The sequence below is a fragment of the Musa acuminata genome, chromosome BXJ2-11 (assembly GCF_036884655.1).
Source record: "Musa acuminata AAA Group cultivar baxijiao chromosome BXJ2-11, Cavendish_Baxijiao_AAA, whole genome shotgun sequence".
Classification (NCBI taxonomy): Eukaryota; Viridiplantae; Streptophyta; class Magnoliopsida; order Zingiberales; family Musaceae; genus Musa; species Musa acuminata.
Genome location: NC_088348.1, coordinates 33,000,287 through 33,014,878, shown reverse-complemented (window position 1 = coordinate 33,014,878; position 14,592 = coordinate 33,000,287). Strand labels below are relative to the sequence as shown.

At 40.6% G+C, this 14,592-nt stretch overlaps 2 protein-coding genes, 1 long non-coding RNA gene and 1 other non-coding gene across 9 annotated transcripts; 2 read left to right on the top strand and 2 right to left on the bottom strand.

Annotated features, from left to right (window-relative positions):
- The first annotated feature begins 1,976 nt into the window (after nt 1-1,976).
- Nucleotides 1,977-5,156, top strand: LOC135626996 (probable alpha-glucosidase Os06g0675700). Its single transcript, XM_065132886.1, has 5 exons — nt 1,977-2,227; nt 2,367-3,055; nt 3,133-3,363; nt 3,434-4,074; nt 4,164-5,156. The coding sequence occupies exons 1-5, from the start codon at nt 1,995-1,997 to the stop codon at nt 5,037-5,039; spliced, it is 2,670 nt and encodes an 889-aa protein (XP_064988958.1). The 5' UTR covers nt 1,977-1,994; the 3' UTR covers nt 5,040-5,156.
- On the bottom strand, nt 5,115-7,247 carry LOC135626997 (NAC domain-containing protein 21/22-like). 5 transcript variants are annotated; one of them, XM_065132887.1, is made up of 3 exons: nt 6,949-7,247; nt 6,015-6,289; nt 5,115-5,805 (listed from the first exon to the last, which is right to left on the bottom strand). In XM_065132887.1, the coding sequence occupies exons 1-3, from the start codon at nt 7,136-7,138 to the stop codon at nt 5,350-5,352; spliced, it is 921 nt and encodes a 306-aa protein (XP_064988959.1). In that variant the 5' UTR covers nt 7,139-7,247; the 3' UTR covers nt 5,115-5,349. The 5 variants fall into 5 exon arrangements, with proteins under 5 accessions (XP_064988959.1, XP_064988960.1, XP_064988961.1 ...); XM_065132888.1 differs by having other exon boundaries at nt 5,115-5,802; XM_065132889.1 differs by having other exon boundaries at nt 6,015-6,855; nt 6,949-7,087.
- Nucleotides 7,248-9,982: 2,735 nt separating this feature from the next.
- Nucleotides 9,983-13,751, bottom strand: LOC135627519 (uncharacterized). Of its 2 annotated transcripts, none has more exons than XR_010492644.1 (3): nt 13,481-13,751; nt 10,773-13,393; nt 9,983-10,704 (listed from the first exon to the last, which is right to left on the bottom strand). It is a non-coding gene; the product is annotated as an uncharacterized LOC135627519 (long non-coding RNA). The 2 variants fall into 2 exon arrangements; XR_010492645.1 differs by having other exon boundaries at nt 10,773-13,350.
- Nucleotides 13,752-14,454: 703 nt separating this feature from the next.
- LOC135628040 (small nucleolar RNA Z122) lies at nt 14,455-14,553 on the top strand. Its single transcript, XR_010492766.1, has one exon. It is a non-coding gene; the product is annotated as a small nucleolar RNA Z122 (small nucleolar RNA).
- Nucleotides 14,554-14,592: the final 39 nt, after the last annotated feature.

The following is a 14,592-nucleotide window of genomic DNA, read 5'->3' as shown; positions in this document are numbered from 1 at the left end:
TGTATATATATATATATATATTATGACATAATGTGTATAAAATATATTAGGAAGGACTAATAATATTATTATAAAAAAAGTATGATATTGATAATATATAACAATTATGACTCGTATTAGTAGTTAAACTTATTATAGTATTATTATGCTTATTGGATTTACTTACCTATTTTATAAAATTTGTGCACATGTGTAAAGTATTTTTTTTTTAATTTTAGAATCCAATTCAATTATTTTATTTGAATATAATTATCGATCAATAAAAAAATTTAATTATAGTGTGATTCTTTAGAAGATGACCTTGATGGATAAATGAGATAAACTCTCTTAATTACTTATATTATATACTTTACTTTCACTTATAAATAAATAGTATCTCATAGGGATAATAATATGTGATTTGATCTTATATAATGTTAATTATATGTTGAGAGATTATAAATCTTCTATTATCTTACTTTAGTCTTTAGTTCAATTTTATCATTTAAAGTAGTTTTGTGAAAGATATGATGAAGATAGAAAAATGTGAATATAATTCTTTTTTTTTATTTGATGATGATACATTTACGGATAAGATAATGATTTTTCAAATAATATCAAAATATGCGTAATCATAAAATTTGATCTTTCATTATTTAATTTTAATTTTTGATATTAAAAAAATTTATATAATAATAATAAAATTATAGTTTTTATGAAAGGAAAAAAAGAATGAAGACAAATAAAAAATATGAGGTGGTAAAGAAAAAATATATAATAATAAGAAGGAAGAGGATAAATAATAAAAGAAGAAAGAAGAGGAGAAAGCATATCATTGGTGGCGCACGATGAGGCGATCACTTGAGACAAACCTCAAACAATGACTTACACGTAATAGAAAGCTGGTGTAGTACCTATATATATATATATATATATATATATATATATATATATATATATATTATATATATATATATATATTGATAGCGTATATTTTGGATCCAAGATATGTCATGCCACATCGCGTTACAATCAAGTCAGAGAGCATCCCTACACACTAAGTCAGTTGACATCTAACTCAGTTAACAGAAGACTTCCAACATCAAAGCATGTTGACCTTATTTTCTGATCGTTGACTTTTCAATTTCCTTATCGATGACTATAGGACTACATACAAATTCATTAACAAGAAGCATTAATTAATAAGAAAATTTAATAAATATTATTTTTTTCAAAAAAAATAATTATCATGCTTTCACATCAACTCAAACACAAGACATGCCTAATTGCTAAATGCATCGGTACTAGTGAATTTGGATAATTTTAAATAAATATAGTTTTTCTTAATTTGATATTTATCCATATCAAATTTATTTTTGTAAATTAAGAAAGATATTCTTGTCTCTTTCAAATTTTAATTATCGTATTCTCCGATGATCGATATAATTTCGGGAAAAATAAAATATCAAATGGATGATTTATAGTGAATTCGTTTTTCTCCTACTTGGGATGGTTTATAGTGATTCAAAAATACTTTCATTTAAATTAATAATATATATATATATATATTTAAAATCAGTTTTTGTCTTTTTCTTTGTCTGTTGTATGTATACATAAAGAAGATGATAAGGTTTGAGTTGAAATCACATGCTGTATAACTAATTCGGTCGCAGTGCCCATCTCCGTCTTCGTCGACGTACGCACCTCTTTTCCTTGATCCGCTGTCCATCTCCCAGCACGCAATCCCCTTTCATAGGGGAACATGAGGATGGACCACCTCTGCCTTGCAAATGGAATTAAGCCACGTATTCAAGATAAACTCCCAACCACATATATTGCCTTTTTTTTCCGCCACGTGCTGCTCGATCTCATGAATCATGCCCACCCATCCCCTTTCCTTAAAGCGTCGTATAGACGCGGGACACGTGTTCGAAGCGGTAACATCACGGATATATATATATATATATATATATATTAGTGAGTGGTTGCTAAGTCAAAGACTACAGTGGAGGACGATGAGGATGCGGAGAGTCTCCTGCTCTGTTGCGAGTTTCCCCTGCTTCTTCTTCCTCCTCGTCTTGTTCTTTTCTTGCTCCGCTTCGCAAGAGCAACAAGTCGTTGGACACGGGTACGATCTCCGATCGGTAGGCGTCGATCCTTCCGGGAAGACGTTGACCGCTGAGCTCGGGCTGATTCAGGAGACGTCGGTTTATGGAGCTGACATTCCAAAGCTCAGTCTCTTGGCCAGGTTAGCCTCTGATGACTTCTCATCGATGCCGAAATTGACCTTGGTCGGAGTAGCAGTAGACAAAGAATCTTGTGATCTTTCTTTTGCCTCATTATATACCCTGAATTATTCTCTGTGATCCGTCACCTCCTGCTTGCAGCTTTGAGACCAGCGATCGGCTACGAGTCCGAATCACCGACTCCGACCATCAAAGATGGGAAATCCCTCAGCACATCATCCCTCGCGAGCCACAGGCATCTCTCCGCTCCATGCTGGAAGCCGACCGGTCTCAGTCTCCGCCGGAGAGTCATGTCCTCTCCAGCTCAGACTCCGACCTCGTCTTCACCCTCCATGGAACGTCCCCTTTTACGTTCACCGTCTCCCGCCGCTCCACGGGCGACATCCTCTTCGATACGCTCCCCACGGTTGTCTTCAAGGACAGTTACCTGGAGATCTCGTCGTCGCTCCCGGCGGACAGAGCATCGATCTATGGACTCGGGGAGCACACCAAGAAGTCGTTGAAGCTAGTCCCAAATGACACGTTTACCCTGTGGAATTCAGATATCCCTACGTCAATTCCTGATCTGAATCTGTATGGGTCTCATCCGTTCTACATCGACGTCAGATCATCGTCTCCCGACACGACGTATCCGCCGGGGATCACCCACGGAGTGCTCCTCCTGAACAGCAACGGGATGGACGTCATATACGGAGGATCTTACATCACCTACAAAGTGATTGGAGGAGTACTCGACTTCTACTTTTTTGCAGGGCCATCGCCATTGTCGGTGATGGACCAGTACACCGAGCTCATCGGCCGGCCGGCTCCGATGCCGTATTGGTCGCTTGGTGAGCAGATCAAAGCTTTCGATGTCCATCGTCGAGTGCGTGATCCGAATGTTTGATGCATACCACTTCTTATGTAGGGTTCCACCAGTGCAAATACGGCTACAAAAACGTGTTCGAGCTTGAAGAGGTGGTTGGAGGGTATGCCAAGGCCAGGATACCGCTGGAGGTAATGTGGACCGACATCGACTACATGGACGCATTCAAAGATTTCACTCTCGATCCCATCAACTTCCCAGCGGATAGGATGAATGAATTCGTCGACAAGATTCACGAGAACGGGCAGAAGTATGTGGTCATAATAGATCCAGGTAAGCTTCTGCAGAACCGAGCATCGGAACGAACAGGAAGCAGAGACGATGACTCTGTAAGCAATTGCAGGTATCAGCGTCAACTACACATACGATACGTTTGTGAGAGGGATGGAACAAGATGTCTTCTTGACGAGAGGCGGAAGCTACTACCTTGGTAATGTCTGGCCCGGACCAGTCTACTTCCCGGACTTCCTCAACCCAGCGGCTGCTAAATTCTGGGCTCAAGAGATCGGCATCTTTAGGAAGACGCTTCCGGTGGACGGCCTGTGGGTCGACATGAATGAGATATCCAACTTCATTACCTCTCCGCCGCTGAATTCGCTGGATGATCCTCCTTACAGCATCAACAACGCCGGCGTGCGGCAGCCCATCAACACCAAGACGGTCCCCGCATCTGCGACTCACTACGGGAACGTGTCGGAGTACAACGCCCACAACCTGTATGGCTTTCTGGAGTCGAGGGCGACCCATGACGGGCTCATCGGATCCACAGGGAAGAGGCCGTTTGTGCTAAGCCGGTCGACCTTCGTGGGTTCGGGGAAGTATGCAGCGCACTGGACCGGCGACAATTTCGCGACATGGGAAGATCTTGGGTACTCTATACCGTCGATTCTCAACTCTGGTCTGTTCGGGATCCCCATGGTCGGGGCAGACATCTGCGGCTTCGGCGGTGACACCACTGAGGAGCTGTGCCGGCGGTGGATTCAGGTAAATTGCTCTTGTTTCCTTCAACTTGCAGACCGCATTGCGGCTGAAGCAACAAGCTGAGACCGGAGTTTCTGTGTTGTGCCATGAAGTTAGGTGCATTCTATCCATTCTCGAGGGATCACTCGGCCATCATGACGTCTCCACAAGAGCTCTACGTCTGGGATTCCGTCGCCCTTTCCGCGAGAAAGGTGCTCGGACTCCGGTACCGTCTTCTTCCCCATATCTACACCTTGATGTACGAGGCACACGTCAAGGGCGCGCCTATAGCGCGACCAGTGTTCTTCTCATTCCCTGAAGACGCAACGACCTACAACATCAGCACACAGTTTCTGATCGGAGCAGGAGTGATGGTTTCCCCGGTACTGAAGCCGGGGGCCGTCGAGGTCGATGCATACTTCCCAAAAGGCAAGTGGTTCAACCTATTCAACTACTCACAGTCGGTGACGAGCAACTCCGGCCAGTATGTAACGCTTGACGCCCCGCAAGACGCCATCAACGTTCACGTCGGAGGAGGGAGCGTCTTGGCGATGCAAGGCGAGGCCCTGACCACACAATCGGCGCGGCAGAGTCCGTTCGAGCTCCTGGTGGTGCTCGACGAGGACGGAACCGCGGCAGGGGAGGTGTTTCTGGACGACGGGGAGACGGTGGAGATGGCAGGGGAGGAGAGCGAGTGGAGCTTGGTGAGGTTTAGTACGGAGACAGAAGGGAAAGGCCCGAAGCTAAGATCACAAGTGGTCAACGGCGCATACGCCTCGAAGCACAGGCTGGTAGTGAACAAGGTGGTGATCCTTGGCATGGAGTTGAAGGAAACATCTAAAGTATCTGTGAAATCACTGGGAGAGGGCAATACCTCAGAGGTAAGTGTTGCACACCAGAAAAATGGGAGGTTTAGTGTGGTAGAGATAAAGAGCCTGTCTCTGCTCATGGGTGAGGAGTTCGAGCTACAGATCGAGGTAGAAGCTTAGAAGAAGAAGAAGAAGCGAGGACAAAAGCTATGAATAAGTTTTCCATTTTTCTTTCCTGGTAAAGGATCGAAATGATTGTGGTGGAACAGCAGCAAAACAAATAATTACATTTCTTGAGCTCCAGAATACAATTACATTCCAATCATAACAAAGAGTCCCATGTACTAAACACAAACTTGTATGCCTGTTCTTCCCTCTTGCATGAGCAATCCCTGCACGATGCTAAGTAATCAATCACCTACAAATAGGTATGGAGTACATGTATGTGCACATGAACAGCTTCTTCCTTCATCTAACTAAACTAGCAGTCTCAAAAAGGGTTCCAAACGTATGACAAACCATTTCCAGTGAAGTGGGAGTCCAAGCTTCTTGGAGCAGTAGTGTTTGGAGGGAACTCCCGCTTTGGGAACCCCTTCAACTTGGTGAAGTGGCTCAACACAGAGCTTACGACCTGGTCAGAAGATCCCAGGTCGAGTAATCCCCCCACGAGAGTTGAGCTCTTGAGTTGGTGGCTCCTTTCAACCGCGGAGAGAGGAGGGTAAGCCACATCATTTGCTTGTGACGCAGAGTGCGGGTTCAGGTCGGAGAAGCAGGACACTTGCTCGTATCCTTGTGAACCCAGCGGCGCTTGTTCGAGGGCGATGTGGCCGTCCGTGAGAGGAGGGAGGGAAGAGGAGACCGCTTCGTCGTCGCCAGTCTCTGCGGTTGGCTTGGATGCCACCCCTCTGCTCTTGTGGAATACTCTACACAAGACCCAATCATCCTGCTGGAAGACAAAAATGCAATCAGGTTGGCGTATCTCTTACAACGATAACATGATTGCTTCGTGATTCATAGCAAAATCCGAAGGGTTATCTTGTGGCAATCGCGAGGATCATTATCATCATAATAATCACAACCAAAATGTGGCCACAAAGCTGGTAAGACACTCATCGACATACGAGTCGTCTGATGATGTTTAGTAGGGTGTGTTACCTTGGACGAGAACTTTTGTAGAGGATCGTCAGAGTCTGCCATGCGGAACTCATGCATGACCCACTCGGTCTTCCTCCCCTTGGGAGCTCTTCCCCGGTAGAAGACGAGAGTCTTCCTCAGGCCAACAAGCACGCCTCTTCGGCTCACCTGCCGGTCTTTCCCCGTCGCCTTCCAGTAGCCCGACTGCGTTGCCCGGTTGGTCCGCTGCCCGGTCGCGTACTTCCGGTCCGGGAGACTGAAGAAGTACCATTCCTTCCCCGCCACACATGCCATTTCTGCGCCACGAGAACTCGCAGAAGATAACATCACTACATCATCCGACATATGATCGAAGCAGGTGACTGATTCATCCCTATTTGTGGATCGGGCTATGTATTATGGAACCATGATCGTTTATGACACATGAGGTTTAGGAGAGACTCGAGGTTCTGAACCTCCAACTGGTGCAATGATATATGGTTCCTCTTCGAGATCTGAAAGGTCGCCAGGAATGGATTGAGATACACGAAGAGGTTTACAAGGGGACAAAGATTTGGCATAAAAAGCCAAGATGAGGACAAGACGTTTGCAATTTCTACTCTATAGTTTTACATAGGAAGGATGATGCGATCGATATTGAGGAATCCAACTCATGCATGTCGTATGCAGTAAGTATGCATGTATTGAGGAAGGCAATGGATTTAAGACAGCTAAAAGCAACAAAAATATTTAGTGCAAATTAACACACACGCGCACAGTTCTAGAAATCAAGAAAAGCCAAAGGCAGAGAAAGCTCTAGCTGTTCATCCACAGGGGAATCTGGAACCAGGAAAAGAAGAAGATATCATCAGCTGCTGTCATCCTACAAGAGAATTCTAAGATCCTCTGAGCCGCATGTATGCAAGAGAGTGTTCCATATTGCTACAGAAAGATTACTGGTGGCTGGCGGCGGTACCAGGAAGCTCCCAAGGCTCGCACTTGTTGAGGTCGACGTCGATCATCATGGGCCAGCAGCCGCCGTCGCCGCTGCCGCCGCCGCTGCAGAAGACCTTCTTCATGAGGTAGTCACAGACAAGCTCCTCGTCCCGTGGGTGGAATCTGAACCCTGGAGGCAGTCTTGCCTCCATCATGCTCAAGAAGCTCATGGTGATGATGATGAGGAGGAGGAGGAGGAGGAGGACTAACAAGAGGCAGAAATATCAACTAGTGAAGGAGAGGAGAGAGTAGATATAGAAAGAGAAAGAGAGAGAGGAGATGGGTCAGAATTTGAGGCATCTTTTTTTCTTTTTCTTCATATCAATGTTGATAATGCCATGACTTGGATCCTTGCTGGCCCCACTGGCATGCAATAATACATCATATGGCTGAGGAGGCATCTAAAATTCTGCAATTTAAGCAATCAATCTAAACATTTAATTTCCTGTGGTGCAATATATTGTGTTCAATGATTCAGAGTGTCAAATGCCATAACCTGATGGAACCATAGCCAGAAATAATATTTGGGTTACATATATATATATATATATATATATATATATATATATATATATATATATATATATATATATATATATATATATATATCTGTGTGTGTGTGTGTGTGTGTGATCAATAAAACCTAACCAGTGGTGGCTAACAACTACCTGAAAGTGACTCAATTTGTTCTTGTTGGACAACATGCAAAGAGTCTCAAGTCATGGTGATGTTACTCTTGCACAATGCCATTCACAAATATGGTGTTTCTTTTTTTCTTTTCTTTTTTGTGGGGTTTATATTTGATACAAGATTGTTCACAGATATCCCTCCAAAAATCAGTGATTTTTTTTTTTTATATTTATCCCTTTTGAATTTAAATTCAGCATATGTTTTTTTTTGATTTGTTAAAACTCAAGACTACAAATATGTCATTATAGCTGATCTTAGTCAATTGAGTGTTATGACATTGAAAGCCAAATTGACTTTAGTTTCCTTCAGAAAATATTTTAGAGCATGAGAGGTCAAATGATGAGTGAAAGTAATTGAGGGTATCTTTAGTTGTTGAATTTTAATATTTTAAATTTAGAAATGACCATAATTAGGAGTAGCTAACTTGATATTATTGATGGATGTGGGTGAGAGTAACATAATATTTTTTATTTAAAAAAACCTAAAATACCTCTCTAAAAATTTTCTATCTTTTTTTTTAATCAATTTTTAATTGTTACGGTATTTTCATTTGATTCATTTATAATGCTTTTCGACAACGTTTACGGTATCTTATTGATGTACCAAAAATACTATAAATATTATTAAAATACACCATAAGTGACATCATATCATTGCTTCGATAATTGTTGCTTATAAACTATTATAATATTATATTTTTAGGTTACAAGTCTATTTAAATTAATTATAATGTTTTTAAGTAGATTTTATAATATTCTTATTGTGGTGAACAAAACACTATAGCAGGCCAAAAATATTATGACATATCAAAACATTATTATAATATATAGAAATTTTTTTTGAAGGATAATTTAGATTAATTTTAAAATTAAAAGTATTATTTGAAAAAAAATAAAAATAAAAATAAAAGATATTGATTGATAAATACTCAAAATAAAAATGTTTTATAGGGAAATCGTCCAACAAATAATGTTAATAGTTATGTGTTATTGTTGTACCTCAAATTTGATACTAGTGATATCAAAGAAGAATTGAGAGTACATGACGTGGTAGAAGCAATTAGACTTGAATGCAAAAATGTAGCTTATAGTATACATAAATATCAGCGTTGGATTTGTATGTCCACATCTCTTCATTTTCCTTTTTATTATTATTATTTTTTCCTTTTAAGGGATCGAAGATTGGAAGGATAAAGTGGTGCCAAAACATCAATCGTTCCACGTGGCTTTCACGTGTCAATCGCCACTTGTCTCCGCCGGGGCCGTCCGATCGAGATCGAACGTATAAAACTACATGACGTCACCCGATTGCACCACTCTCGTGGCATCATCCGTGAGCAAATGGTGCACCCAATAAATAAAAGCTTCACAATTTGTCGCCTTCAATTAATTCTAGCATGACAAATTTATTCTTGATTCATTTTTTTTAGTTTATTATATAATATATGTCATAATTTTTTTCTCCATCCGAATGAATTTGATTCCGAGTGGTGCCAAAACATTCACTACGATCGATTTCTCGACCCGATTAAACGTGTATAAATTTACGAGGAATGTATTTTTTATTTTTAAATGATTAACACACGAAACACCGTTCGATAGATGAGAAATGAAACAATAGACATATATATGACAACACATGATTGACATGTTAGATCGACATGTTAGATCATTCAAAACTATATCAATCTCATATGATCGATAGGTGGTAGGTGGTTCGAGCATCACGCTAATATCATGTCGTCAATATGTTAATCGCTTAAGGTTGACAACTATCGCATGTGGTCAACGTTATATATTTATAGTCTTGATTGAGCCGGTCAACGAGTCGTCTAGATTCAATGGAAAATGATGTCATTCTCTCGATTTAGCTCATGAATAATGTGTATAATCATCGATAATTAGTCTAGATTCAATGAAAAATGATGTCATTCTCTCGATTTAGCTCATGAATAATGTGTACAATCATCGATAATTTTAGACGTAACGATCCTCAAAACCATCTACAAAAGTAACTTTCTAAGTGCATTCCCCGCACACTAAGCAATTCTCTTTATTAGAACTGTTTGATACTTTGACCAATTCTAACTCAAAACTAATTTGATTTTCGGGGAGAAGCATTCGTAGAAAACGTCCCAACCTCTCTTTTAGCTCGGACAATTATCAATAATATATTAGCATATGGAGTAAAGAAAATTCGATGATATGTTTAGTATAAAGCCTTTCACCATCCGTCGGTAAAAGCCTTATACTATATAGTTCATATTTTTATTTCTCTTAAAGCTCGATATAGTGGCGATGTAGTTGCTAAAACAAACTCAAAAATTTTATTTTTGTTGAATTCCGATGAAAAGGTCTACATTTTGATGCGAAAATAAAGAGTAAATATAACTTTCTGGATCACAGAAACAAGTAGTCGAGTAGGGAGGGGACTACTTTAACAGGATAAGGATTAAAAGACTGCCCAATTGCACCACTTTGGTGGCATCATCCACGGGCAAGTGAAGTGCCCACTTTACATGCCATAATTGGGGGATATGTCGCATTTGATGAAGGGAGTTGCTCTCCCTGTTGTCTTCTTGTAGAATGTGCTCTGCTCCGAAGAATCTCGGTAGCTGAAGCCCACCCCCTCTGCATTCCCTTCCGATAGCTACCTCTCTTGTCTGTGCTCCTCAACCCAATGGCATGGCAGCTGCTCAAAGTACTAGATAATGCCGGCCAATGAGACGATGCTGATAAGCCCCACGTCACGTCACCTCACCTCACACATCAATTTTCGTTACCCGCCAAACCCTTTTGTCTTTGTGCATCGCCGTTCTTCTTCTTCTTCATGATCCGACCCGATAGGATAACTCGGTTTGTCTTCAACAATTAGTGGTGAGTGCCATGGCACGAAGCTTGACCGTTGATCTTTGACTTCTCTGAGTGCATATCTTTCATTAGATATTGTCAAACACCTATACTCTTCATCCGATCAATGGCACAATGCAACTCCTCCACATGGTTTTGGTCAGTGGTAGAAGAAGACGAAGAAGAAGAACACAAATCTGCAAAGAAGAGTCATGGTTAGGTTATCATAAACCAATGCAGGCAAAACAGTCTCTTTCGTTCCAACCTGCTGAAGTTAGACTTGAACACTTGATCTGGATAAGCCTGTTGCCGGGTCCATGCTTATATCTTGTCCAGTGAGATGAAGCCTGGCATGGTCATGAAAGGAAAACCTGACGGCATTGCTTTCCACCACAAAAGTCGAAGCAGATGAACACCCACACCCCAAAAGATGTGGTTCAAGTTAGTAGGTAAAACAATTGAATTATTGGATGAAAGCAACACTGAAGCAAAGAGTCAAAAGATATGCCTGTTTGCCCCTTTGAAACGAATTGGATTACTGTAGAGTCTAATATGTGCAACACTGGCTCAGTGGTTTTAACATGAGGAGCTAAGGGGAAGTTCTAATCATACATAGCAGTGACGTAGACTAGATGCAATGAACAAAAGTAGCAGCCATGAAAACTGATGTTTCTTGAGGAGAAAAAATAGTTTATAAAGGCAATACATACATAGGATGTGACTTGACAAAGACATTTACTATAAGCTAATTTATCTATATGCAGTCACACGCTGCATATTTTGGTCAGAAAAGAAAGTTAACCGAGGATGCATTAAGGTTTAAATCACAAGAAGAACATGTCAAAGCATATACAGTGATCCTATCTAAAATACAATTTACGGAATTGTTTAGAGTCTAAACATGCATTAGGAGTTGCACCAGTTTATAACAGCAAAGTAACTCGGAGAAGTGATATGGTGAGTCTATTAATACAGCAGAACAGCTTCTACCGTCAGGGATGTTGGTTTTATTAACAAGATTGATTTATGATGAGATTACCATGCTGGAACAGATTAAATTGAAGTTGTACAAAATACACACATGTAAGTGATCACTAGATGAATTTTACAACTGATCATAAGTGCCAATTCTGCTGTTGTAAGGCTTTGGCAGTGAGCATACTGAAAGCTTATGCTCGAATAGTCTATATTTCAATCATACAAGAGTGGCAAAAAAGTAGATCAAAGAATGGATTTCATGAAAGAATCAAGTGCTCTGCAAGACAACTTTCTGGGACCATTCAATCATACAAGACATAGCATACTGTGTAGAAAGGTAAGGGACGATTAGTCTTTGTTAATGAACATATTTCTTAAAGGACGTGAAGAACATCAGCAGTAAAGTATCATATCAAGAGATCACCAGTTTGGGGACAGACGAATCCCGAAAACACGATTCAAATGTCAGCAAAGGACTTGTTTAATTAGCATAGGCATTCAAGAAAAGACATACAAATAAAGCTGTTGGTTTAGCAGTTTAGCTGCTGCTGGTTTTCAGGGCCTGTGTGTAAAAGTCAAATTATTTGTACAGGTCCAATAAAAGAAAATATTTTAGGAAATAAAAAGCACTGATCCAATTTAGACATGACGTATTGTGATCACAAGTTGCCTAATATTTAATCCAAGACATGTCACCCTTTGTTATTAAATTGAGGAGGAGAACGGATCAACTTGTCGATTGCTGTGGCCTCGTAGCATGTTATTCTGAATTCCAGCTAGCCAAGCTAGGAGATCTTTTGGTATGTAACAATGATCAAGTATTTAATTAAGCAGACTCAGTTGGGGTAGCAAAAGCTATGATCAATCCACTTCAACATCTAGATTTGTTTGAATACATTCAAGTAGATGACCATCAAAAAAGCATTTAGAGACATCGTAAACAAGTACTTGATCCTATCTACCAATCAGGTCGAAGTGGCAAAACAATTATAATTGTTTGCATCTGTTGGCATCTTAGTATTTTGTATTATCCATACAGAAAATAAGAAAACAAAAACACAAGGAGAAGTAAGAAAGATTTTGCCCAAAGACTTTTCTGTACTACAAAATCCGACTATCTTAAGAAATAATCTAGGATGGTGTTCAGGCAAATTAAGAACAAAAAAACCAAGTTAGAAAACCAGATACAAAGAAAAATCAATCTGAAACAATTGAAACTGGAGGTCTTGAAGCTCAGAGAATATTTTCCAAGAAATATTCTCCACAGAAACCATTTACATGATTGAATCTCAATTAACAAACAAATTAGAGTCTGTCTAAAGATGGGAACCACTACATGTGCTCTAAACTATTCATGAAAGTTACATATTTCTAACCGATCACAGTCATGCAATAGAAATTTATATCAAATCAGTCAGAGAAATTAACTTAGTCTTTCGCTTTACTAATGATATCATGTTAGAGATCACACAGTCACTACCAATTTCTTCTGCGCATATGTAAGAGCTCCTAGGACTTGAAAACAGTCAAATGCGCATGTCCATGAATAATTACGTGGATGGTAGTCAGGAGATGCTGCAGAATGCTGTTTATAGCAAAATTGTGCAACACTAAGGATCCAAAACTGATAAGCTACCTGTATAGCTGAGAAATGGGACTGTACAGGCAATGCCCCAAACACAGACAAACCTGCTCTCGAATGTTGAGGTCTCAGTATGCTTAATATGCTTGCTGCTTATGTTGACTGTTCCAGTGCATTACCATCAATGCATCAAATGATTTCTCCCATTTCTTCTTACATCTACATCTAATGTTCCCGCGAAGCTCAAGAAACCAGCAATACCTAATCTGAGACAGCTGCGCTCCTGCAAACTCATGCCTTGAGGACCGAAGAAAGAACCAGATCCCCTGTACACAAACATGAAATGCTCCGACCAGAGAACAGTAAGGAGCATGCGGAAAACCAGAGAGAGAGAGAGAGATGTGAGAGTCTACCTCACGAAGCATGATGGTGTCCACCCCCAAAGACTGTGCAACGAGATGGCAGCATTTGGTGCACAGAGCATATACAATGGGTGTCCTAATCCCAAGATCTGGCATCCACTGGATCCCTGGGGACGCTGCTTACCTGCCTAACTTGGCATAGCAGAAGCACATGAGGTTACTGCTGAAATGCGTGATCAAAATATATAGTTCAGGAGAAGTCCTTTTCCTGGAATGCGGGGATGGTCCATTCGTAGGTCACACAAAGATACACCCTCAAGCATGTCCCAAGATTTCAGATGTTGACTTGGAAGTCATCAGAATTCTACGTTTGAGGATCAATCATAATATATTAGATATTTTTATTTTTCCTCTTTACTATTTGAATAATGATTTTTGTATTCATTTTTCAAAATCTAATATATATATATATATATATATATATGTAAAAATCACACTCAAATTTTACCTTAACAGTTAATTCATATATTTAGAATAAAGATGTGATGTTAGTCTTCTGGATCGGATACCTGCCTTCTGATTGGGCAAGATTGGGGGTCCCATGCTCGCCTTCTATGACAAGGCAGGTGACTGGGATAATCCAATGCGTCACGTGAGCAAACAACGAAACGATGCTTGCGAGCGACGTAACGGTCACTTGAGACGGCCCGGCCCATCACGAGAATGGGCTATATAACGACGAGACGTAGCATTCCGTCATGACATTGGCCTTTCACTTAGGGTTTCTGGGGAACGCTCCGCCGAGTTCCGCCGCCCCTTGTTACCTCCCTTCGTCCTACTCGGATCTCGTCCTCGACGACCTACGCCGACTCTCCGTTGTCTCGGACAGAGCTAGTGTTTGTCTTGCCGCGGTGATGGAGCGGCTCTGCTTGGCCGAGTCACCACGGTTCTCCGATTTATTTACTTCTGCAAACTCATCTGGTTCGAGTGTTTTTTTTGTCTTTATACTGAGGTATTTAGAGAATTTTGGGAGATGATGAAAGATATGAATGATTTCAGAGGCTGTTTCCCAAGAGAAGCAGCAGTTCCGTGCCGAATCATTTGCACGTCAGTCTGATCCCAAATTTATTCGTCTATTACTACTTACAATTTTTTGCCTTTTC